This window comes from Nyctereutes procyonoides, unplaced genomic scaffold (assembly GCF_905146905.1).
Source record: "Nyctereutes procyonoides isolate TBG_1078 unplaced genomic scaffold, NYPRO_anot_genome, whole genome shotgun sequence".
In the NCBI taxonomy this organism is placed as follows: Eukaryota; Metazoa; Chordata; class Mammalia; order Carnivora; family Canidae; genus Nyctereutes; species Nyctereutes procyonoides.
In genome coordinates this window covers 6,798,719-6,823,566 of record NW_026575135.1, presented here as the reverse complement: position 1 = coordinate 6,823,566, position 24,848 = coordinate 6,798,719, and the positions used below count along the sequence as shown (strand labels likewise).

Genomic DNA, 24,848 nt, shown 5'->3' with positions numbered 1-24,848 from the left:
TGGGGTATAATGGCAGGGTGACTGGTTGAAGAACCAGTGCTGCAGAGGCACCTGGCATCCCGGCTGCTCCTCCCAGGCCGCACCCTGTGGGCTCCCAGCCCGATCACGTGAGCGTCTTCTCCTCACTCCTTTCAGCACCCCTCACTGACCAGTGAAAGGCCTACCATGTCATGAATCAACTCCCCAGCAACCCACGTTCATGGCTATTACGTGTGTCACCTTCTCCACACAAAATGAAAAAGAAACGTTTCAAGCTGTCCAAAACCACTTTCGAAAGGTATCATGGCCACAATCCCATTTCAACCACTGCCTCAACACACTAAACAGATCTTTATTTAGCCATCAGCTCAGGGCCTGTCTCAACACCTTGGTGAAATACTTCCATCCTTCTTGGGAGCTGGGACATTCTACCAAGAGTTTCCTTTTAAAACACCAAATAAATGCTCAAATAAAGCTACTTGGAATATTTCATTAAAATGTAATGTATCAAAATTAAATTTGTATGGAAAACTTTTGAGACCCATATGGTGCTTCACAAGAGCAAAAAAGAAGATACCTGTACGACATTCGAATCTAAGACTGTTCCTCAGGTGCACCCATGTGATGCTCTAAAAGGGAAAGGGTTTCTCCTCAAGCTACCACCCTACCGACTGACATCAGTGTGTTTAGCTCTTTTCAGGCAAGCAAACTTTGCTTCTTCCCAATTCTGCTGCTGCCCCCTGGTCCCATCTGTGTCTTCCACACTTGTGTCTCTACATGGAGAAACATGAATCAACATGCTGGTTTTCATACATCTACTCTTTAAGTCCCTATGTCTTGAGCAGCACCTTTATGTCAGGCACTGAACTCAGGCTAACTTGGAGGAAAGGACTTTGCAAAGATGACCAAGATACCATCCTTGTCCTCCAGAGGCTTAGAGTCTAGAAGGGAATGCAGACATGAAAATAGTGCTATTTCAAGGCTAACTCTGATAATGGTCATAATAACATACTCAGAGGTAAAGAATTCTAAAGGAGATTAAATGTTCTAGGAAAAAAACAAGGAAGTTTCTGAAAGAGTAGATTTTGGAGAATTGGAGGCAAATATTGGTGACAGTGGGCACACCAAGTCCAGAGAAGAGCATGGATAAAAAGATCAGAACCATAGGATGGCCTAAAGCTGCAGCAGAGTGGTTATGTCCAGAGCCAAGTGAATTGAGCAATATAAGAGGAAGTAAGCCAAGCTGGAGGGGCCTCAAGTGCCAAGCTGAAGGGTTGGAATCCACCCTCTGGGTGGCGGCTACAAGAAGCACTTCTTTCTTAAATTTCCACTGAGTCACAAGTTAGAGGAACACATTAAATTCTTCCGGGCCCAGGAGCCAAATACAAGTACCAAAGATACTGAGGGCAATACTCGCCCAAAAAGGGGGAAAGTGGTCACTGATCAACTCCAGATGAACAGCCAGTCCTTCAGTATCCTTTGTCAACCAATCATGTAGGTTTATACTGACCTGCTTTCATTTTTGCCTCAGCCCTTCAAACTTGATGAACATTAAGCCAAATGCATGGGGAGGAAAGACAGTGTTTCTTTTTTCTTTTTTTAAATTAAACTCTATCCCGCTGTGGGGCTTGAACTCACAATCCCAAGATCAAGAGTCACATGCCCCACTGACTGAGGCAGCCAGGTGCCCCTCAGTTTCATTCCTTGGGTTTAAATGGTAAACGTCCCAGCCCCTCCACCAAGGACGTACCTGAGAGCTCTGCCTGCAGTTTGGCGAGCTGGCCCCTAAGAAGCTCTGTCCCTTTCAGGCTTTCTGTCAGCTCCATCTGTAGCTCTGTTTCTTTCTTTTGGTGAGCGGTTACTTTCAGCTGCAGACAAGAGACTTGAGCGGTGGCGGCTGCTAACTCTTCTGTCACCTTGGCCTGAATAGTGTGACAAAGTACGATGCCACTTCACACATGGGTGTCCTTTGTCTCCAAGTGATGACCCAACCTCACACACTCTATGCTGACTAAACTGGTCGGAAGGGAGGTCAGGCCTCTTAACCTGCATGAAGCCAAAATCAAGCCTTCAAAATGTGCCAAATCTCTGACCCAGGAATTCTCTTACATTAATCTGTCCTTGGGAAGAACTGTGCAAACTTACACAACTTTTGCTACAAGATGTTTAATGCAGATTGTTTACAGTTGCAAAAGAATGAAAAATAAAATGCTGGAAAATGAGCTTGATTAAGCAAATTACGATACGTGGATCTTGTATGCAACTACTGAGAATGATGATTCAGTGTTACCAATGTGATACCTGAGAAACGGTATTCCTGTCATTTTCTAACTTTCCTAGAATAAACGTGTATTTTTTTTCATAAGAAAAGGATTTTGAAATTTAAATTGAATGCCTTCAATAGCAACCAACGTACGTCTGAGTCTGCTGTTTCTCCCTAGTGGAAGTATGATGGAAAACTCAGCCACCTGAGGGTGATTGGTCTGGGGTGGGGTTCTTGGAAGAACAGAGCTTACAAAAGATGGCAACACTTCTGTTTTCTCATGTGCCACTTATTGTAAATGGTGCCCTGTCCTGGCCTCACAGAAGCTATATCCTCTCAAGTAACATCTGATGAAAACACAATGACTCCCCTGGAGAACCCTCTAATGATACTCTGTGTAGTAAAGGTGATGATTAAGAGGATGGCCAAAAAAATGGAACGGTAAACAAGTGACAAATACCACATCCTCATCACCTGATCTGACGTGCTCCCATAAAAATGAGGAGAAATGAGAGGACAAGAAACGCAGTGAATGGTTTTCCACTGGTGACCCATCTTGACTTTTTGGACAGCAAAGTATTTGTGGGGTTGGGGCCGTCTCTCTATACTATTATGCTGCTACTCTCATGACTCCTCCTATGCTATTCTACTTGCCGTGCATTTATAGTCATCTACTTTTTTACTAATCCTTGTCCCTTCTTATGCTATTCACTGTGCCCCTGCAGATTTAAACTTTCCAAAGCCTTTCCATTTAAAATCTGGTATTCTGGCTCTTCTAAATGTAAAGGATATAAAGCAAAATAAAAAAATATATAAAGGGGGGGTGCCTGGGAAAAGCTCAGTGGTTGAGTGTTTGCCTTTGGCTCAGGTCGTGATCCCAGGGTCCTGGGACTGAGTCCCGCATCGAGCTCCCCACAGGGAGCCTGCTTCTCCCTCTGCCTGTGTTTCTGCCTCTGTGTCTCTCATGAATAAAGTGAAATCTTAAAAAAAACAAAAACAAAAATAAAAACAAAAAAGTATATATAAAATAAAAAGAAACAGGCTGTGAATGAGTATCTGAGAGTCTACTGACAAACTCTCTCTTGACCAAACTTTAGTCATGTTCCTCTGAGCCCCTGACCTTGGCCTCCCATCCTGTCCGTAGCCTGCCCAGCCTAGTTTTAAGCAAGAATCCTGCTATGTCCATTTAGAAAGAACCCCTCTCCCTGATATCTGAACAAGTTCTTCATCTTTGACCTTTGCTATCCCAGTCCTTGGCTAGTCAATTAGAAGAATCCTACGAGGTCACTTTAGCAAGAATCTCTCTACCCATGAGGTCTCCTCTGCATAATTTTTCAGCACTGACCCCTCACACTCCGCTCCTTAGCCATATGCCCTTACTGAATTTGGAGTGGAGCCCAATCTTCCTTCTACTGTAACAGCCTTGAATAAAGTCTTCCTTACTACTTCTGGACGCATCTGGATAATTTTTTCTCTAACGGTAGGCGACCTTTGGAATGAGCTCTAAGATACTTTTTTTTTTTTTTGCTATTCAGTAGCCTTGGGTTTTTACCTGTTAAACACAGAGGACAATGGCAGCTAGAACTTCCAGACGGAAGAGGAGTTTTCATCTGCCCCATGTAGAATAAAAGTTTTAGTCACCGTCCTGGCACATGTGGCCTGATGGGACCTGAGCTCACATAGCACCCAGAGAGCTTCGTATCTGTCCTTAGCTTGAGAGTTCACAAATATCAGATCGAGAGCCTCTCATAAAGGCCTTGCAGCAACTAAGACCACTGGAGGGGCTGGAGCTCACTGAAGGGGAGGCAGTAGGATGGGTTGTCCCTTTCTCACCAAAGGACAAGCAGAGTAAAAGGTGACTTTGGGCATTATTTGGAAAGGCCAATTAGAAGCTTGATAAGTAATACTCTCAGCCAAACACACGTCTGTGCACAGAGAAAACAGCGAAGGGACGAGTAATGGGAAAGGCAGGGAGAACCAAAAATTCAGAAAAATAAGTAAAAAGGAACATTCAAGTCAGAAGCAGGAAAATGGTATCAAAGCAAAATGGCCATTTGTTTTTTTGGTTTTTTTTTTTAAAGATTTTATTTATTTATTCATGAGAGACACACAGAGAGAGAGAGGCAGAGACAGGCAGAGGGAGAAGCAGGCTCCTGCAGGCAGCCTGACAGGTCTCCAGGATCATGCCCCGGGCCGAAGGCAGTGCCAAACCACTGAGCCACCCGAGCTGCCCTATGGCCATTTGACCAAAGGAAAAAGGACACAGCTGACTGGAAGTGAGGCCCTGAGCAAGCCACTTACTCTCTCTGGGCCACAGTTTACCCTCTGTGAAACAAGGTCAGATCAGGTGACTTTTGACAACTCTTCCGCTAGTCCAGGGTTTTATGTGGAAATACTAAACCTGTTACAGAGAAAAATAAAGAATTCCATTCACTGAATGTTCACTGAGTGCTCAGCCAAAACTCTGAGCTGTGTTTGAGGGCAGGGAGCTGCCTCCAGGGATGAAAAGACCTTGGTGATCTCCTTTATAGAGGGAGAGCCCTCACAGGGATGACTGTTAAGAAAGAAGTGGAGCAAAAGGAAAGGGGGAGGAGGTTGTCAAGCCTTGAAAAGTTTCACTGAAATCAAAGCAGCCAAGCGAGGTGTGTGGTACTTGCTACCTGACTCATCAAGCATAGTGCTACTCAGCCCAGGAGATGCTCTGAGACAGATGTGTGGAAAGCACAGTGCCTGGGATCTGATGGTGATTTAGCAGATCAGAGTTGTTCTGCTGTGATTACTGCTCTTTGGGCTATTATAGAGAGAGCATCTGCAGGTGCCAGGCACCATGCCAACCATTTCTGTGTATCAATATGGGGCACCTGGGTGGCTCAGTCGGTTGAGCATCTGACTCTTGATTTTGGCTCAGGTCATGGTCTCAGAGTTGTGAAATTGAGCCCCAAGTGGAGCTCCACACTCAGTGGGGCGTCTGCCTGAGATTCTTTCCCTCTACTTCTGCCCCTCCCCCTGCTGGTGCAGGTGTGCGCTCTCTCTAAAATAAATAAATCTGGGATCCCTGGGTGGCGCAGCGGTTTAGCACCTGCCTTTGGCCCAGGGCGCGATCCTGGAGACCCGGGATCGAATCCCACGTCGGGCTCCTGGTGCATGGAGCCTGCTTCTCCCTCTGCCTAGGTCTCTGCCTCTCTCTCTCTCTCTCTCTCTCTGTGACTATCATAATAAATAAATAATAATAAATAAATAAATAATAAATAAATAATAATAAAAAATATAAATAAAATAAAATAATCTTTATAAAAAATGAATCATGTGAGTGAATTAATAAGCTAACTCATGGGGTTGGCAAACTCTGACCCATAGGCCAAACTGGCCTACTGCCTATTTTTGTAAATAAAATTTTATTGGAACACACCCACCCTCCCCCCACTGATACTCAACATGAGAATCACATGGTGAAGTTCCTAAAAACAAAGGCTCCTAGCTGCCCCATCCAGAGACTGTGGCAAAAGAAACCACTAACAAAGAGCAGTGAGTCCTGGCTGGCTGTGTATCAGAATCAAAAGGAACTTTTGAAAAGTTCAGATTCAGCCTTCGGCTAGATATTGCTGAATTAGAATCTCAAGGTGAAGCTTAGGAATATGTATTTTTAGTCAAGCACCTCAAGTGACCTTGAGGCAGTCAGATTAGTGTGTGGGAACCACTGATCTAGAACAAGTTTTAGTAATCATGCTAGACCTGAATAACAGGTCTAAGAACTCAACCAAACAATATATTTGGGTGTCCCTGCCAGGCCTATGGAGAAAGAAGAAAAGGAAAAAAAAAAAAAAAAAAAGGAAAGAAAAGGGAAGAGAAAATAAGAGAAGAGAAAGAGTACAGGAGAGAGAGAAAATAAAAGGGAAAGAGGGATGCCTGGGTGGCTCAGTGGTTGAGCATCTGCCTCTGGCTCAGGGCATGATCCCAGGGTCCTGGGATTGAGTCCTGCACTGGGCTCCCTGCAGGGAGCTGCTTCTCTCTCTGCCTATGTCTCTGCCTCTCTCTTTCTCTCTCTCTGTGTCACTCATAAATAAAATCTTAAAAAAAAAAGGTAGAGAAAAGGAAATAGTAAAAAGTATGGTTAATGGACAGTGAAGTGACTCCAGTAGTGTTCAGTGGTGCCAATGTCATAGACTGCTGACCTTGATCCAGGCCCAAGGAGTCAGCCATAACAAACAAGGGATGGTGGGAAGTAGCTTTGAGAAAGGATTGGTGTCAAGTTGGGACAGGGCTATGCAAGGCAAGGCACTAGTCATTGGAGGATAAAGGGGAGATATTTCTTCCCTAGACACTACAACAAAGAGAACACAGAACAATAACAGCATGAGTCAGAAATCCTCAACATTACTGGACTATGAGAAAGTGAGTAAACTCCACAGGTTATGAGATACATTGCACTCAAGTTTTCAGGAAAAATTCAAAGCATAAACGATTTCTTAAACCTTTGAGATAACAGCAGATGGATGGGTCAAGAGCTCTAGCTGAGGAGCAGGAGCCCAAACCAGAAGGACTCCACTCCAGATCAACAGTGTCTCTGGAGCAACGATGGGGGCAGCGAGAGTCAGCGTCAGCCCAGCCCAAGGCCCACTAGAGTCTTCCTTACAGCGACTCCAGGAACAGGTCGAAATGCCTAATTCTGAACAGACTGAAGCCAGACAGCAGTACCTTAAAACGCTCTTGCAGATGCAGATGAAGGAATAAACTAATCTTAAATTTCACAGAACATAACAGGAATTTTATTTTTTGGACATTAAAAAAAAAAGGGAAGCCCGGGTGGCTCAGCGGTTTAGCGCTGCCTTCAGCCCAGGGCCTGATCCTGGAGACCCAGGATCGAGTCCCACGTCAGGGGCTCCCTACATAGAGCCTGCTTCTCCCTCTGCCTGTGTCTCTGTCTCTGTCCCTCTGCCTCTCATGAATAAATAAAATCTTAAAAAAAAAAAAATTTTATTTATTTGACAGAGAGATAGTACTAACAGAGGGAGCAGCAAAGGGAGAGGGAGGGGGAGAAGCAGGCTCCCCGCTGAGCAGGGAGCCTGATGTGGGGGCTCCATCCCAAGACCCCGGGATCATGACCTGAGCTGAAGACAGACGTTGAACCAACTGAGCCACCCAGGCACCCCTGTAAGAGAAATTTTCTGTGATTGTGTCAAGAGAATAAATTTCATTTGCTAATAATGTAATCTTCACCTTAATCAAATTACTTAGATGAGTTATAGTTTTTGAATCAACTCATTGCAAAGCATCCTATAAAACAGAAATCTGGATGATGGATATAGTAAAATCTGTTAGAAGCTTTCTAGTTCTGTTCCCAATGATGGCAAGTTTTTGCTGAAAAGCAGATGGATAAGTAGGTACACACACACACACACACACACACACACACACACACACACACACACACGACAGCTCCTTACTCTACATATCCTGATGGGCCTTTCCCTTCCTGGTTACTTTACCTTCTCTTGTTCAGCATGCAATACTCTTGCCTGTGTGTTTTCTGTGGCTGTTTGAAGTGAGTTGTTCCTCTTCTCCATCATCAGGTTACTCTGCTCAACATACCTGTGAAATAGGGGAAGAGACATTTGTCAAGCGCTGAATGTATAACAGACACAACCAATGCACATTCAGTCCTCACAACATTGCTCTATTCCTTCAAAAAAACCCAGTCTGAAAGCATTTTGTTTTTCTTAGATCTGCAGCCATCAAGTTTGGAAGTAGGAACCTGGGCCAGAGGTTAATTGCTTTGCATAATAAAGAGAAAAGGAACTGGAAGTATGTGTGGTGCAGAGGAATGAAGGAGGAAAGAGGAGAGGGGAGAAGAAAGCACTTCTCCCCCCACCGCCCCCTTCCACCCCATCCCACCCCTGCCACCATGTGGGAGACGAGACACACTAGAAAAGAGAAGTATGGAAGAATGATACTAAGTGAAATGCTATTTGCTATGTCATGTTCCCCTGAGCACCTCCCCCCTTCACCAAAATCTTCAGAAGGATCTAGAAAAATTACACAGTGTTTGGGTTTTATACAGAAATCAGTGACATTCCTGTTGATGAAATAGCCCACACAGAAGAGAGAACAGTTGACAGTATTTTCTAAGTGTTCTAAGTATTAACACCACTTCACAGGTGAAGAAACAAGGGCCAGGAGGAACACCCAAAGCCACATAACAAAAGAGAAGCAGAGCTGGGATTTGAATACAGGTTTGCCTAACATTACAGCCCACTGTGTTTCTTCTACCAAAACGCTCTCAAAAAACAAACAATAATTCACATGACAGGCAAGAAACAGAAATAGCAGCAGTTTCCATAAACTACCCTAAAAAAATATTTATCTAACTTGGTCATTTACAAATAAAACCCTTAGTCCATCCTAGCCAGTGCCCCTTATCTGTCATTACCTCTGATTTCGTTCAATTAGTTCACTAATCTTGTCATTCTGTTCTTCTATCCGACTGCTCTTTTCGAGGATCTCTTGCTTCAATCTTTCATTTTCCTAAATTCAAAATAGATGTATGACTTCAGTTTTTATGAGAAAAGTGCCAGATATAAGGGAATCAACTTGAACTGACAGGTGACACTGCCATAAATTTTGAGATAAAAAACTAAACTTATGTCCACATAAATATTTAAAACAACAAATCATACCTGATGGATACAAATCACTACACCCAATAGATTAGACATATAAATGGCCATAAAATGAAGCAACATTCTAAAATGTTTCCTTGTGACTCTACAGTGATAAGTCCCTTGGACCATATTAGGCCATAATGAATGGATTTTCCAGAATTCCCCAATAGTACTGATCATATGCTCTCTGTCTGTGGAGGAGAGGTTTTAGAGGTTAGCACATTCTGGGAGAGAAGGGGGCAAGGCCTCCAGGCTGTGTTCTCTTCTCAAGCCCTCCTACCTGAATAATTCGTTGGATATTGCTCATAATCATGCTTGTTTCCATTGTGACTGACATGCTGGGAAGCATCAGGGAATTGCCAGCACTGTGCTTCTGTAACTCTTCGACCTACAAAAGCAGGGATAGAAAGACTTTGAGAGAAATGTTTAAATGGAAAAACAGAATTCACCCAAGATCTGACCACTTTTTGGAAGGGCCTAACAAGTTTCTGAGATCATTTCTAACATAAGCTAGAGTTTTCTCTTGCCAAATGAATTCCAAAATAAAAACTACTCTCCAGGGAAATTACTACTAACTACTAAAAATACAGGAAACCAAGGAAGAGTTTACCTATATTCCTAGTTGCTGTTTGTATCCCCTATTCAATTCCTTACTTTCAACATAGCCCCAACCCTGACTCATTCACCTTTGTCATGAGATGATCCATTTTATCAGCCACTTTGCTGACTGCCATTCGAATTTCTGTGTTATGTTGCCGGGCTTCAGTCATGAGAAATGAAGCCATGTCACCAGATCCTGAAGAGACATAAGCCAAAACCACCTTACGAAACTGGAGCAGAGGATACCGTATGAGGAAAAGCCAATAGCTCTTTAGGCAGAGGAAAGAAAGAAATTGACATTCCAAATAGCAGGAAATGCTGTAGGTGATTCCTACTCTCAGGACACAGAGGCAAAAGGGCTCCAAAGCTAACAGTAAGTAAGTAATGCTCCTGCAAAATGCATCAAGAGATACAGTCTGGTCCAAGGGCACAAGGATGGCCACTTTCATCTGCCATAGCACTAACAGCTCATCCAAGTGCATGCCAGCTATTGTACCAGATACCAGGAATTCAGCAGTGAATGAAACCTGGTTCCTGCCCTTGGTGAGCTCACAGTCTGGGGGGGAGACTCACATGTAAACAGATCATTACGACAGAGTGCATTTAAGTGCAAATAAGACCATGTACAAGGTACAAAAGGAACACAAAGAAAAGCAAGATTAACTCATTGATGACACATATACACAGTTATGTCTGTGAGAGGAGAGGAAGAAGGGATGGTAACAGTCAGGGAAGACTTCACAGAGGAGATGATAGATTTGATGGTTTCCTAGATGGAGGTGGGGCAGGGTTTCCAGACAAAGGTAGCATCCATAAAACCCTTTCTATGCTGGGACCATAAAGTGTTGTAGGATATACACTGGCTCCTTTCTACCACTGTCCTAATACCAAAGACAAGCTGCAGAATAAGAAGGTAGGACAGCATGCCAGCTATTTAGTTTGCTTTTTAATACAAAATTACATTGTTTTAGTTTTTTATACTAGTGTGCTTTTTATGCACACTTGTACACACATGAAAAAATACCTGAAAATTTACCCAAGTAACTGTTAACAACAGTTTCCTATGGTCGGGGGTATTTATAATGGAGGACAGTAACTTTTTATTTTATATTCTTTTGTGTTGACTTTTTTAATAAAAGCATATATTTCATAGTTTAAAAATTTTCACAAAGTAGCTTTCCTGTGAGATACTGAACACCCGGTCACCACGCTTTCTCCCCATTTCCTCCAACATTTCACTCTCTTACTGTTTTCAAAAAACTCTACAGAGCCACTCTGACAGAGCAATGGAAAAGGGCTGGCAGGAGAAAATGCAAGAAACAAAACAAAACGGGCATGAAGAGTTTTGGTGGATGTTGTAAATGTTCTAAAATTAGATTGTGGTGAAGGTTGCACAACTCTGTAAACTTGCTTTAAAAATCCTTGAATTATACACCCAAAGAGAGTGAATTGTACAATATGCAAATCAGACCTCAACAAAGCTGCTTCAAAATAAAGCAGAGATCTACTGGAGTGAAAATGAAAAGGGAGTGGGAAGGAGAGCACAGCAAGAGCGGGAGACGAGACACTCAGGACCCACTGCCTACCTTGAAAATGAGACTGCGAGAGCGGAGTGGGGTACAGGGGCCGGGCGGGCTGCAGCTGGGAGGTGACAGCTGATGTGTGGGGATAAGCATAGGCTTGCATACCTGCATAGGGCTGAGAAAATGCCAAGTTATATTCACGGCTCTCTTCTGCTTAATCTGTCTTTGATGGAATAAAGAGATGAAGCTGGAAGGAGATGCAAACTTATTAAAGCTTGAGACAGAGGAGACTGGGTTTGGTACTGGGTAGGCACTGCAACAGAATTCTGTGTCACCTAGGGGGCCCAGTCACTGAAGTCCTACCCAAAGAGTGAGGGAAGGGTGTCTCAGGTTGCTCCCCTGTGCTCTGGCACTACAATTTAAGTAAGCAGGTATTCAGTCCCCAGCCACTGGGCCTTTTGATGGTCTAAGAAACTGTACATCTAAAGAGACTCGCCTGAGTTTCCATTGTGGCCAAAGGACAGTGTTCATTGAAATTCCAAAGTAACTCCAAACTCCACGAGTCTCCAAAGGATGCCTCTCCCCTGTGAGATTCTGATGTTCTTGTGACCAAGAGCTTTCATGTTCCCCTGAACCTCAACTATAATATGAAAATAGTAACACGCCACTCAGGGCCATTGTGTGGACTAGATGGAAGTGATATATAGGTAAAGTTCCTCACAGCTGGTAAGTTAAGTGCCTGGCAGATAGTAAATGCTCAATAATCAGCAGCTTTCATTTAAACAATGATGATTATTCTTCCTTGAGATAAGGAAATTCAGCTCATATCCATCCATTATTTAAAAACAAACAAACAACAAAAAACTTAGTCTATAGGATAAAACTTTCCACTAATGAGTAGGGAGAGGGCAAGGTGGGAACTTTTTTTAATTCTAATATACTTTGTCCCAATGGGGCATAGCCCACTCACCAGCACTCCCACCCTTCCACTAAGAATCACCACAGAAGTAAGGGAGTGTGGGAGTATGTTTTCTCTACCAAATGTGTCAGGACAGAAGCACTAGCCTGACAATCAGTAGAAACAGACAGATTGCTGCCACTATCTTCTGTGAAAACAGAAAAAAAACAGCCAGCCCCGGTGGCCCAGCGGTTTGGCACCGCCTTTGGCCCAGGGCATGATCCTGGAGACCTGAGATCGAGTCCCACGTCGGGCTCCCTGCATGGAGCCTGCTTCTCCCTCTGCCTGTGTTTCTGCCTCTGTCTCTCATGAATAAATAAATAAAATCTTAAAAAAAAAAAAAACAAACCCTACTTTAAGAGATCCTTTTTGGAGGATAACTAAACAACAGAGTTCAGCTGTATTTTCCATACACCCTCAATCTACAACCATTCTGCTCTGTACACTGCAGAATCTTAGCCTATCAGGGGCTAGCAGACAAGAACACCAAGGACTTGTGTATCTATCCCTCATGGAGCCATGTGTGCGAACAAAAGGAAATAACTGGGCCTTTACCATGTGCCAGGCCTTGTACCAGGTGTTTTGCCTGTTCTTGTAATTCGGCTTTACCACAACCTATAAGGTAGGTAATCCTGGTCTGGTTTAGAGATGACATTGCGGTGGTTCAGGAAGGGGGAAAGGACAGATTCTTTTTTTTTTTTTGGAAAGGACAGATTCTTATCTGGGGAACTGCTACTCACAAAATTGTGCAGGAAGGAGAAAAGAGACGGACTAGAACCTAATCAATTACAGGCTGTAACTGATGTGGTTTAAAAATGTCATTACCTGAAAGGACTGGGCATTTCCAGACCCAGCGGAGTGGGAGTCGAGAGATGTAACTTGCATTAAGGCAGAAGAGGGCACCTGGAGCCCAGAAACAGATGGCTGAGGTGCTATGATAAAGCAATAAGTTTTCACTGTTATTCACCTCAGTTTCCTCACAAAGGTTTAGACTAGAACCTTACATACTGCAACATGCCTCAGACTGGACTACTTGCCCCATCTACTCTCCTATAGTCTCAGGGATGGGCTAGTAGAAGGGACCTGGGGTTCTTGGGCACATACTACTCAGACCCAGTTCCATCAGCTGACAGAAGTTGCACAATTACACACAGAGAAGTGTCTCATTAGCTGAGTGTACACTTCCGAAACTGGCAATGCCACACAGCAGAAGACAAAACATGCAGACCAAATCCACCTCCAGGGCTGAAAACTTCCTACCCAGGGACAAACTGACATGTTTTACACTCTAGTCCAGTTCTAAGTACTAAAACAATGCAGCCCAACAATTTACGGAACAGGAATGATATGATAACTCTGGTGCTGACTCAGTTCCAGGCTGCAGAGCCAGAGAGGCCCCTTACCTTGTGTGGTCATCTGTGGTATCACTGGATGTGCTGGCTGGAGAGAGGGCTGCATGGATGGAGCTGCCATGGGCTGTGCAGCTCCTCGCAGAGCGTTCACATCCTGAAACAGGAAGAAGCATTTTGGTGACTATGTATGTGGGTCCTTAACTGGAGACTGAGGTTGACTGTCTACTCTAAACCTGCTGACAGCCACTGCTTTTAGGCAAAGAAGAGGAAGGAAAGGCAAGAGATTAGGGTGTGGGCTATGCGGAGATCCCGCCTCCCTATAAATCCTATCAAATAAATATCATTAGTTCCTCAAACATTCTAAGTTGTCAATGTTTTATTGACCCAAGTAGATAAAGTGACTGCTCTCCAGGATGTATCATTTTCCAAACCAGCAGCTACCTTAAACCTGATCTATTCTGTTCCCACAGAAGAAGGGTCTCTTGCAAGGAAACCCAGCCAACAGTGCAGCCTCTTCTTTTCTGCCAAATTATCTCCATAGACCTCAAAGTACTCACTGAAAAACTGACAGAGTAGTTGCACCTCATTACCATGCTTTTTGGATAAAGTGGTTTTAGAGTGTTTTTTCTCCATTTTTTCTTTTCATAAAAATCACAGCACTGTTGGTCCCTACTATGATTCTAAACAAAGTTGTCCTATAAATATCTTCCCAATTCATACATGGAAAAGAAAGAAAATCTTGGGGCACAATATACAGTAACTGTGGTCTGCTAACCTACAGTTCAAAGGCCAAAATCTCTGACATTCTTTTACTTTAGGACTTCTCCTTGGCCCCTGATATCATCTCAAAAATGTATTATGCATTTATGGACAAGTATGCCAGTTTTATATCACTGCAGCTCTAAATCCACCTAAATGTTAAACAACAGAATGAAAGGAACTATGATAAATTAATCTAACAGAGTGCTGCTGAGTTGTCTTTAAAGGAAATGATGCTTTATTTACTTATGTTAATTATATTGTTTACATTATTCATACTGATATTAACATAAATGTTTGATATAACATTAAGTTAAAAAATCAGGTTACAAAGCAATAATATGTAAAGAAGAATGTATTTTTTGTTAAATATATTTTTTCTTTCCTTGTAATTTACATCATTCTACAAGGAGTAAGTAGCACTTAAAATTTTTAATAACAGTATTACCTTATTCAAATTTAATTTCCAGAACCAGCGAAAAATCAACAAGAATAACAAGAAGCCCCCAAAATCCTATCCCCCTTTAAAATGTTAAATCTACTTAGAGCTTTTCCAGGAAGAAATATAACAAAATTATGTAAAATAAAGCCTAAGAGCTGGAAGATTTTTTCAAGAGCATCATCTTTGCTTTGTTTTACATCAAAGATTCCTAAGAATCAATCTCTGTTAATCTGTTAAGTGCAATTCAACTGAGAAAGGATGATTTTACTCAATAAAAGAACCAATGGGAGGGATCCCTGGGTGGCGCAGCGGTTTGGCGCCTGCCTTTGGCCCAGGGCGCGATCCTGGAGACCCGGGATTGAATCCCACGTCGGGCTCCCGGTGCATGGAGCCTGCTTCTCCCTCTGCCTGTGTCTCTGCCTCTCTCTCTCTCTCTCTTTCTGTGTGACTATCATAAATAAATAAAAATTAAAAAAAAAGAAGCTAAACATTCAACCAATCAATATGAATTGAACCTCTTTTGTGGGTTGGGCACCACGCTGCCTAAAGTGTGATTTTTACTGACAGTCGAGATTCTAGTAGAGGACTATATGGATTACTTAAAACTTCCCTGTTCTTGTGGCAGATGTATGGGATTCCTTCCATTTTTCACGAGAAGTGCTAGTGTGACAGTGGAAACACATGTACCAATACCAACCTGTACCATTTTGGATACAAGCTTTCTACATGATTCTGGGTTACAGGCAGAACAAGTAGTAATCTTAACCAAAAGAACACAAGGTAGAAATGTCTGCAGTATTCATTTTAACACAGCCCGGGAGTCATACCTCGATTTCTGAATCATTAGAATCCAGCTGTGGTGGAAGGATGGGCAGCATGGGCTGACCCATTTTAGCCATTCGAGAGATCAACTTGGCTTTGACTGTATCAGGATTCTAAAAAGAGGAAAGTCACAAAACTCATTATAATCAAAGCTTACTACTTTAGCTCTGTCTTTGGCTCTTATATCAAACCCTTCAACAAGTCCCCCTGCTGAATCGATTTAAAACCATTTCTTCTATAAAACGAGAATTAAGAATTTCTTGCGAACATGCATACATGGGTAACAATTAATAATAACAGTAAAAATAATGTTGGAATGGACAAAGTGGTTCCATATGCATTACTTCATTTCGAGTCTCCCCACCAGGCATAATTCTCATTTTACAGATCAAGGGAGGGAGGCATTTTAGATGACAGTACTCTCTGAAAATCCTGGGAGCAATTCAGCAGATAGATATTCAGGAGTGATTTGGGGAAAGAAGGAAAGAGGAGCTCTTTGTTCCAAATTCAGGTTCATTTAACTCTGACTTGGCATTGACTACACACTGGCTCCTGTGCTAGAAGGCTCTGTATCCATTAACTGGTCCAAAGCACAGCCTTCAGAGTGGAGAGTACATAAACCTGAGGATGTACACAATGATTTATTGTGTATAAAAACAGATGGTCATGGGGCACCTAAGTGGCTCAGTCAGTTAAGCGTCGACTCCTGATTTTGGCTCAGGTCATGATCTCATAGGTTGTGAGATCGAGCCCCCATGTTAGGCTCTGTGCTCAGCAAGGAGTCTGCTAAAAGAGTCTTTCCCTCTACCCCTCCCCACACCTGCATAAGCACGTGCTCTCTCTCTCTCTTAAATAAATCTTAAAAAAAAAATAGAGATGATCATAACTTCTATTTTTGAATTATTTTTAAGCTAAATGTAAGACATTAAGCTTGTTTACAGGGATGGACAGTACTTTACGTATGTAATTTGTAAATAGATATATACACTAGGAATGTGTGCTCATTTTTTCTTGACTGACTGGAAGCACATAATCAAAGAAAGCTGGGTTCATCAAAAGAGGACTAACTATATAAACCATACCACACAATGGCATACTGCAATCTAGAGATAAAAAAGAAAGAAGCAGTTTTCTATATACTAACATGGAAAGATACTGTTAAATATACTGTAATATGTAGAAAGGACGGTAGGTAATATATATACTACGTTATTTTTTTTTTAAAAGGTGGAGAAATAAAATATACATTCCTATCTGCTTTCATCTGCATTAAGAAACTGAAAGGATATATTATAAAACTAATAAATAATAAAGGCAGTTACCTAAAAGGAGAGTGAGATGGGATGGCGTACACAGGGATAGGCATGGGAGCGAGCCCTTTCAATATCGACTTTGTTATATTGTTTTGATAACTGTACCATATGAATGTAATTACCTATTCAAAATAAAAAATAGGGGCAGCCCCAGTGGCTCAGCGGTTTAGCGCCGCCTTTAGCCCAGGGTGTGATCCTGGAAACCCAGGATCAAATCCCACATCGGGTTCCCTGCATGGAGCCTGCTTCTCCCTCTGCCTGTGTCTCTGCCCCCCCGCCTTGTGTTGTGTCTCTCATGAATAAATAAATAAAATCCTTAATAAATAAATAATAAACCAATGTAAAAGAAAAAAAATGGTGAGTTTGCTTCAACTAAAAAAAAAAAAACTGCAAAAAGACAAAAAATTTAAAAAATGGAGACCACTGGGAGTGAATGGGTGATGGGCACTGAGGGGGGCACTGGGTGTTATTCTGTATGTTGGTAAATTGAGCACCAATACAAAATTAATTAAAAAAAAAATGGAGACCACTAGTCTGCTGGAAGTGACTGAAGCTTAGAAATAGGTGACAAAAGTAGCTCTGTTTAGAAAGTATCATAAATCCAATACTAAATGATTTTCATGACTGTTCACATATCTGAGGTTATACTTTTTAAATTTTAATTCTTTGGTTTAATCTTCTGGGTTTCAGAGATTAATTTTTCCACATACCAGATCAATTACTTGCTTAATAATTCCTGCTTTGGGCTGAATATAAACAAGTAAACTAGAGCTGGAGAGAAAGTAATCACCAATTTCACTCCATGCAATTATCCTGTTTCCCAACAGGATAGGTAGGTGAAGGCCATAGGGCTTTCATCTCACGATCATGCAGCAAACTCAAATGCTTTCCTGGACCAGGCAGGGCAGCAGCAAAGTACACTGTACATGCTCCCAATGGCATTCAAATCCAAATCTTACTATAACTGTATGCCAGTCTTCTTGTCTTACAGTTAGGGAAACACAGAGGCTCAGTAACCAGCTCAAAGTTAACTAGTTGGTGAATTAGTGCAGAACTGATCTAAGAGAATGAAAGTGTGAAGGTATGTAGTGTTAGCAGTAATCATGATAATAAAAAGAGCTAATGTTAATTGAGCTCTTACAGTATGCCAGACACTATACTAGAATCTCCACACACATTACTTCATTCAAACATCATAATTATCTCGTACGTGTAAAAATCTTCTTGCTTAATGAAGTCATACTTTATGTAGGCTCTGATTTTTTTAAAATTTTATTTATTTATTCATGAGAGACAGAGAGAGAGAGAGAAAGAGAGAGAGAGGCAGAAACACAGGAAGAGGAAGAAGCAGGCTCCATGCAGGGAGCCTGACATGGGACTTGATCCTGGGTCTCTAGGATCACACCCTGGGCTGAAGGCGGCGCTAAACCTCTGAGCCACCCGGGATGCCCAGTAGACTGATTACAGTGCTTTGTGAACATATCACAAGAACCTCATAAAAGAGGTTGTGGGAATTATTTATTTCCATTTTAATCATAAAGAAGCAGAGGATCAAAAAAGTTACATAAGTTTCTCAAGGCTGCAAGTTTACAAGAATAAAGATTTGAACCCAGGTTTGCCTATGTAGAAGCCACCTAATTTATGCTAACTCCCAAGTAAGGGGAAATTAATAAAATAGCTGTGTTTTTTTTTTGGTCTCTAACCTACCCTACCCCTAGGCACACAAAACCTTTTCAGCAGATAGGGGGTGAGGGAGACAGACTTGTATACTCACTGTATTTACTGTAAGCTGTTCACTGAGGGAGTTAGATTTGACACGAAGGGCTTGCTCCCTGAAACCAAGTAAGACATAGGCTGAGGTAAAAAAAGAAAATCCCAAATCTATAATCTTAAGTCCCAAATATACTGGATAAACAAATTGTTTTGAAAACGTTTGCCAATTCAATGGGTGTGAAACAGAATTTTAATCATTCTTCAGTCTGCATTAGTCTCTGAAAGCTGGTGAAAATGAATGATTTTCCATTTAAATTCTTATTATTTACATGTTTTCCCTTAGATATATATTTTATGGTTATGCCTTTTACCCAATTTTCTTCCAGAGTTCAGCAGGTATTCATAAACATCCAAGTTAGTGTTTTTAAAGACTATGAATGTTAATCCTCTGTCAGAAAAATCTTGATGCTTGTATTTTCCCCATTTCTCTCCTTTTTTTTCTCCCAATTATTTAAAATTATTTTAGTTTTCAACGATCCTGATTTCTGAACCCCTCTAAGGATCACTTTCATGGACAATGAAAGAGCATGATACAACACCAGGATCTTACCCTGATTTGAAAGGCGCCGATGTGGGTGGTGATACAACAGGGTCAGTAGAGAGGCCGTCAGCACCTGGTATGGGAGAAGGGGCCGCAGAATCCCGGGAACTAATGCTGTGCCCATCAGAACCAGAATCTCGAGCAAACTTGACCTAGGGAGCAATCAACCACAATTCAAACAAGCTATAAAAAAGGCACCCTGCCCTCCTCTCCACCCTCCTTTCTTTTACTTATTCTTCACAAGTCATCTCCTGTTCCCTTGTAGCAAATCAAAAAATGTCAATAAGCCAATAATAATAATAATAATCACTCACAATCCAACCACTACACAACATGGCTAGAATTGGGGATGTAGTATTTCACTTTTATGTCTGTGTATGTTTGTATATTTTTTATAAAAAAGAGACAATATTATTTTGTGAACTGCTTTGCTTATTACTCAGTTACATATTTCCATGTTACTAAATTATTAATCTACAACATCTACAACATTGTAACCACTGAGCCTTATTTCTAAACTTCAAGGGTCATGCCCATACCTGCCATTAATCTACAGGAAAGTCTCTAAAAGATTTTGGGAATGTAAGTCTTAAATACTTATGCTGCTACAAAATATATTTCACCAATTCCTAGTTGTTAGACATCCAGTTTATTCCCAGTTTTGTCACAACACAAACAATTCCTCTGTGTATAACTTTCTATCTATCCTTTTGCACATAATCATGTCTAAAGTATAAATTCCCAGAAATTAAATAGTTGGAAGAAAAAGTATGTTAACTTTTTAAGACTTTTGGTATATACCACTAAATTTCACACCACAAAGGGTGAGCTACTCTATATTCCACAGGTAGTATGTAGTGTTCTCTTGACACTCATCACACTGGGTGTCACTCTGTAGTCGCCCGGCATGTCAATTTGTAAACAATAGGCAAGGGGCACCTGGGTGCCTCAGTAGGTTAAGCATCTCCCTTTGACTCGGGTCATGATCCCAGGGTGCTGGGACCCAGCTCCTGTCTAGCATGGAGCCTGCTTATCCCTCTCTCTCTGTCCTTCCCTCCTGCTTGTACTCTCTTAAGTGAAGACTCTATCTCTCAAAAAAAAAAAAAAAAAAAAAAAAAACAGAGCAAAGCAAAACAAAACTTAAACTGTAGAGAAGGAGTCAGAATGCTGTCTTCCCATGAATAGTACTCAGTAACAAACCAATTGCATTTTAGTTGGGCAGTGCCCCTACCCACCCTCCAGATCCCTTCCAGCTAAAACCCTACCCTTTTCCCACTATGTGTTTCTCAGTTTCCCTTTTTGTTTTTTGGATTATTCTGCTGCCCCTCATCCTTACTCTACCACCCTTGGATCGTAATGTAAAATTCTTTTACCATGTCAAGAAATTATTAAAAACGGGCAGCCCCGGTGGCGCAGCGGTTTGGCCCCGCCTGCAGCCTGGGGTGTGATCCTGGAGACCTGGGATCAAATCCCACATCAGGCTCCCTGCATAGAGCCTGCTTCTCCCTCTGCCTGTGTCTCTGCCTCTCTCTCTGTGTCAATAAATAAATAAAATCTTTAAAAAAAAAAAGAAATTATTAAAAACGCAGGTACTTTGACCTCTTTCTAAAAAAAAAAAACAAAACATAGCCAAACTATGGAAACAGCCCAAGTGTCCATCAACTGATGAATGGATAAAGAAAATGTGGTGCATGTATCATATGGAATATTACTCAGTCATAAAAAAAGAATGAAATCTTGTGATGACATGGGTTGAGCTTATTATACTAAGCAAAATAAGTCAGAGAAAGACAAATACCATATGATTTCACTCATATGTGGAATTTAAGAAACAAAACAGATGAACATAGGGGAAGGGAAGAAAAAAGAGGGAAGCAAGCTATGAGACTCTTAACTGTGGAGAACTGAGGGTTGATGGAGGGAGGTGAGTGGGGGAATTAAGAAGGGCACTTGTTCGGCAGCCCGGGTGGCTCAGTGGTTTAGCACCGCCTTCAGCCCAGGGTGTGATCCTGGAGTCCCAGGATCGAGTCCCATGTCGGGCTCCCTGCATAGAGCCTGCTTCTCCCTCTGCCTGTGTCTCTGCCTCTCTCTCTGTGTCTCTCATGAATAAATAAAGAAAATCTTAAAAAAAAAAAAAAGAAGGGTACCTGTTATGGTGAGAATTGAGTGTTACATGTAAGTGATAAATCACTAAATTCTACACCTGAGGGCAGCCTGGGTGGCTCAGCAGTTTAGCGCCGCCTTCAGCCCAGGGTCTGATCCTGGAGACCGGGGATCGAGTCCCACGTCGGGCTCCCTGTGTGGAACCTGCTTCTCTGTGTCTCTCATGAATGAATAAATTAAAAAAAAAAAAAGCATAAAATTAAAAAAAAATTCTACACCTGACACTAATATTACACTGTATGTTGACTAACCAGAATTTTTTTTAAATATTTTATTTATTTATTCATGAGAGACAGAGAGAGAGAGAAGAGAGAGAGAGAGGCAGAGACACAGGCAGAGGGAGAAGCAGGCTCCATGCAGGGAGCCTGATGTGGGACTCGATCCCGGGTCTCCAGGATCACACCCTGGGCTAAAGGCGGCGCTAAACGGCTGAGCCACCCGGGCTGCCCACTAACCAGAATTTAAATAAAAACTTGGAAGAAAAAAAATAAGCATGTCAACTTATAATTCATTGATTATTAGTAAAATAGAGTATTTTTTCCTTTAGGTTACAAAATGCCAGTCTTGATGGATTCAAAGTGGTTTGTTATCTAAGATGAACCATGACTTCCTCAAACTCAATGAAAAATTGAGACAGGATACAAAAGCTGTGAAAAACGTAGCTAAAAGCATATGAGTAAAAGAAGGGTGGCACGACACAGCAGAGATAAAGGTGTTCAATTAGGAAAGAGGCATTGAGGGATCCCTGGGTGGCGCAGCGGTTTGGCGCCTGCCTTTGGCCCAGGGCGCGATCCTGGAGACCCGGGACGTCGGGCTCCCGGTGCATGGAGCCTGCTTCTCCCTCTGCCTGTGTCTCTGCCTCTCTCTCTCTCTCTGTGTGACTATCATAAATAAATAAAAACTAAAAAAAAAAAAAAAAAAAGGAAAGAGGCATTGAGAAGAAAACAGTGTCATTGGCTGCAGCAGGAATAACAGCCACAATGAAGAGGACTATAATGTTTATTTTCTGTATTGCATTTCATGGTTTATAGTCACAAACACTATCACATTTTGACCTAAAAAACACAGTGTAAAGCAAACAAGGTCTTTTTTTATTTGGAGGGAGGTATTAACTTATTTAACCATAATTTGTTACAAATATTATAGAAAATTATATATATCCTTGATAAGACTTTTTAATGGAAAATAAGGGGAAAATGTAAAAAAGATAAAGTTTATGAACTCCATTTCCAATCTCCAGAGAAAGTCACTTTTAATCATTTCTTCTAACACTTTCAGAAATTTTCTATGAACATGTGGGCATATATATGTATAAATATATATGCACATACGTATAATTGCCTAAATATACTTACATATTTATATATAAGTATTTTTGTATGTTTATATGTATTTGTGTACACACACACACACACACACACGAGACCATACTATCTGTACTGACTTGCAACTTGCTTTTTCATTTAACAATAGATTTTGGATATTCTATAAGAACTGCATAAAAATCCACTCTGTGAAAGACCACAACTTAACCAGTTGCTTAATGATGGATATTTAAGTTGTTTCCAGTTTTTACTATTATAAATAATGTGGCAAAGGGAGGAAACTATGTATCTCTATCTATGTTCAGATACCTTTGCATACTTGTATTAATATAGTGATGTGATAAATTTACAGTCATGGAATTACTAAGGCAAAAGGCATGTGTATTGGGTAGGAATCACTATTTTATAGAGTCAATAAAAAGTTTAGTGTAGAGAAGTGATTTGTTCAGTCACCACCTCTTCTAGACTCTGAATAGAGCTCCAGAAAGAACATACACCTTAGTCTTTAGATTCCAAAGCCACTGACTGCCCTTTCCAACTATACCATTGCTATTAAAAAAAAAAAAGTATTTGAATTTGTTTTTCAAACATATTTATTTATTAATTTTATTTAATGGCAAAAAGGACTCATGAAACACAAAACAGCACAATTTCACTCACCCGCCTAATCTCCACCTCATACACCAGAATTGAGTCCGGTGATGGAGTCCATCCTATTACCCCTTCAGAGCCAGTAGCACAGGCTGGAGGGATGACAAGCAACCGCTTCCCTCCTTTTTTCATGCCCAGCATCCCATCCTCCCAAGCCTTTGGGAATCAGAGAAGAAGAAAAGTTCATCAAGACATTAGCCTTCTCAATAGACAAAATGAAGTCCCAGATACTAGGCTCCTCTCCTCCATACTTTCAGGTTTGAACCTCTCAAGAGATATCAAATTCAACTATAATCCACCCCCCTGGTTATAAGAATATTTAGAATACTGCTTCTATTCATTTGTAAAAGTCAGCATATCCAGGGCTGGATAAAATATGCTTATCTTAAGGTGATGAGAGAAATTGGAGGATAGTACAATGGTATTATAAAAGAAATAAAAGCTACCATTCGGGGGCGCCTGAGTGGCTCAGTCGGTTAAGCAGCTGCCTTCGGCTCAGGTCATGATCTCAGGGTCCCAGGATCGAGCCAGTCAGGCTCCCTGTTCAGCGAGGAGTCTGCTTCTCCTTCTCCCTCTGCCCCTCCCTCCTCTCATGCACGCGTGTGTGTGCGCGTGCTCTCTCTCTAAATAAATAAATCAAATCTTAAAAAAAAAAAACAGCTACCATTCATTAAACACATTTTCCAAGTACTCTGATAAGTCTTTACTTGCATTACATTGTTTAACCCCTAAAATAATCTCATAAGGTTAGGAGCATTATCCTCATTGTACAGATAAAAAAACTGAGGCTTAGGGAGGTGAAGCAACTAACACAAGATCAGATGGTTAGTAAATTGTTAAGCCAAGATGCAACATTAGATCTATCTTTTAAAGGTCATGCTTAATTCCTATGATCTACAGGGAAAAGTCTCCAAAAGAGCCCGGGGAAAGGAGGGATAAACAAAGCTATGAAGAAAACCTTTCTTTCGCCAGTGAGTGCTTCACAGAGCATACCTCCTGACACAAAGATACCCTATATGTGTAAAATAGTCTTTATTTCATAAAACACTTGCACAGCTGGGAAAGAAAGGCACATGAAGCCAAGTCCACAGATTCCAATCCCAGTGTTCCTCTTGCTACCTGGTAGTTGCTTCCCACAATGACTGGGAAGTGCTGATTCAAAGCATCTCAGACAATTAAGAATCATCCATTATGATACAATTCTAAAAGAAATAGTTCCATCTCTTCCCCTATTAGGCTACAGGAAGGATTTAATAATTGCCTCAGTCACAATGAAAAAGAAAGGGTAGAGATCAAACAAATGTCCCCATCTTCAATATATTCTCATAGATAAAAACTTCCCAACCAATCTCCAAGATAATGTAACACATTTTTCTCTTCCTAGTTTTTAACCAAGCCTTTTCAGACTCAGAAAATACACTCAGGTTAGAAATTTTAATTTAATCTAAATTAAGCCCATTGCAACTGATAAAGCCACATAGAAACACAGTTAAGCTTGTACCTTGATGACTCTTCCTGATCCTAATTTCAGGCGAAGCAGCTTATCTTTGTTAGCAGTAGAGTCCAAAACCTACAGTTTAATCAAAATAAATGAGATCAGCCAATTTCAAAAATAATAACCATGTGTTGGTCAATACAGATTAGCACAGTATTCCTGGAATGTCAAATACACTGAGGGGGGAAAAAGTTCTTAAAAGACCTAAAAAATGCGGGCAGCCTGGGTGG

General features: G+C 41.4%; 1 protein-coding gene across 3 annotated transcripts in view; it reads right to left on the bottom strand.

Annotated features, from left to right (window-relative positions):
- Positions 1 to 24,848, bottom strand: part of FKBP15 (FKBP prolyl isomerase family member 15) — a 58,310-nt gene that overhangs the window by 10,296 nt on the left and 23,166 nt on the right. For all 3 annotated transcript variants that reach the window (XM_055301907.1, XM_055301908.1, XM_055301909.1), the window contains exons 8-20: positions 24,625 to 24,693; positions 23,133 to 23,279; positions 18,994 to 19,136; positions 18,445 to 18,502; positions 15,363 to 15,470; positions 13,386 to 13,488; positions 12,808 to 12,914; positions 11,088 to 11,199; positions 9,588 to 9,697; positions 9,182 to 9,289; positions 8,670 to 8,764; positions 7,729 to 7,831; positions 1,730 to 1,901 (exon numbers count right to left, since the gene is read on the bottom strand). In XM_055301907.1, the coding sequence (XP_055157882.1) occupies positions 1,730 to 1,901; positions 7,729 to 7,831; positions 8,670 to 8,764; positions 9,182 to 9,289; positions 9,588 to 9,697; positions 11,088 to 11,199; positions 12,808 to 12,914; positions 13,386 to 13,488; positions 15,363 to 15,470; positions 18,445 to 18,502; positions 18,994 to 19,136; positions 23,133 to 23,279; positions 24,625 to 24,693 (1,435 nt within the window). The remainder of the gene's footprint in view (positions 1 to 1,729; positions 1,902 to 7,728; positions 7,832 to 8,669; positions 8,765 to 9,181; positions 9,290 to 9,587; positions 9,698 to 11,087; positions 11,200 to 12,807; positions 12,915 to 13,385; positions 13,489 to 15,362; positions 15,471 to 18,444; positions 18,503 to 18,993; positions 19,137 to 23,132; positions 23,280 to 24,624; positions 24,694 to 24,848) is intronic.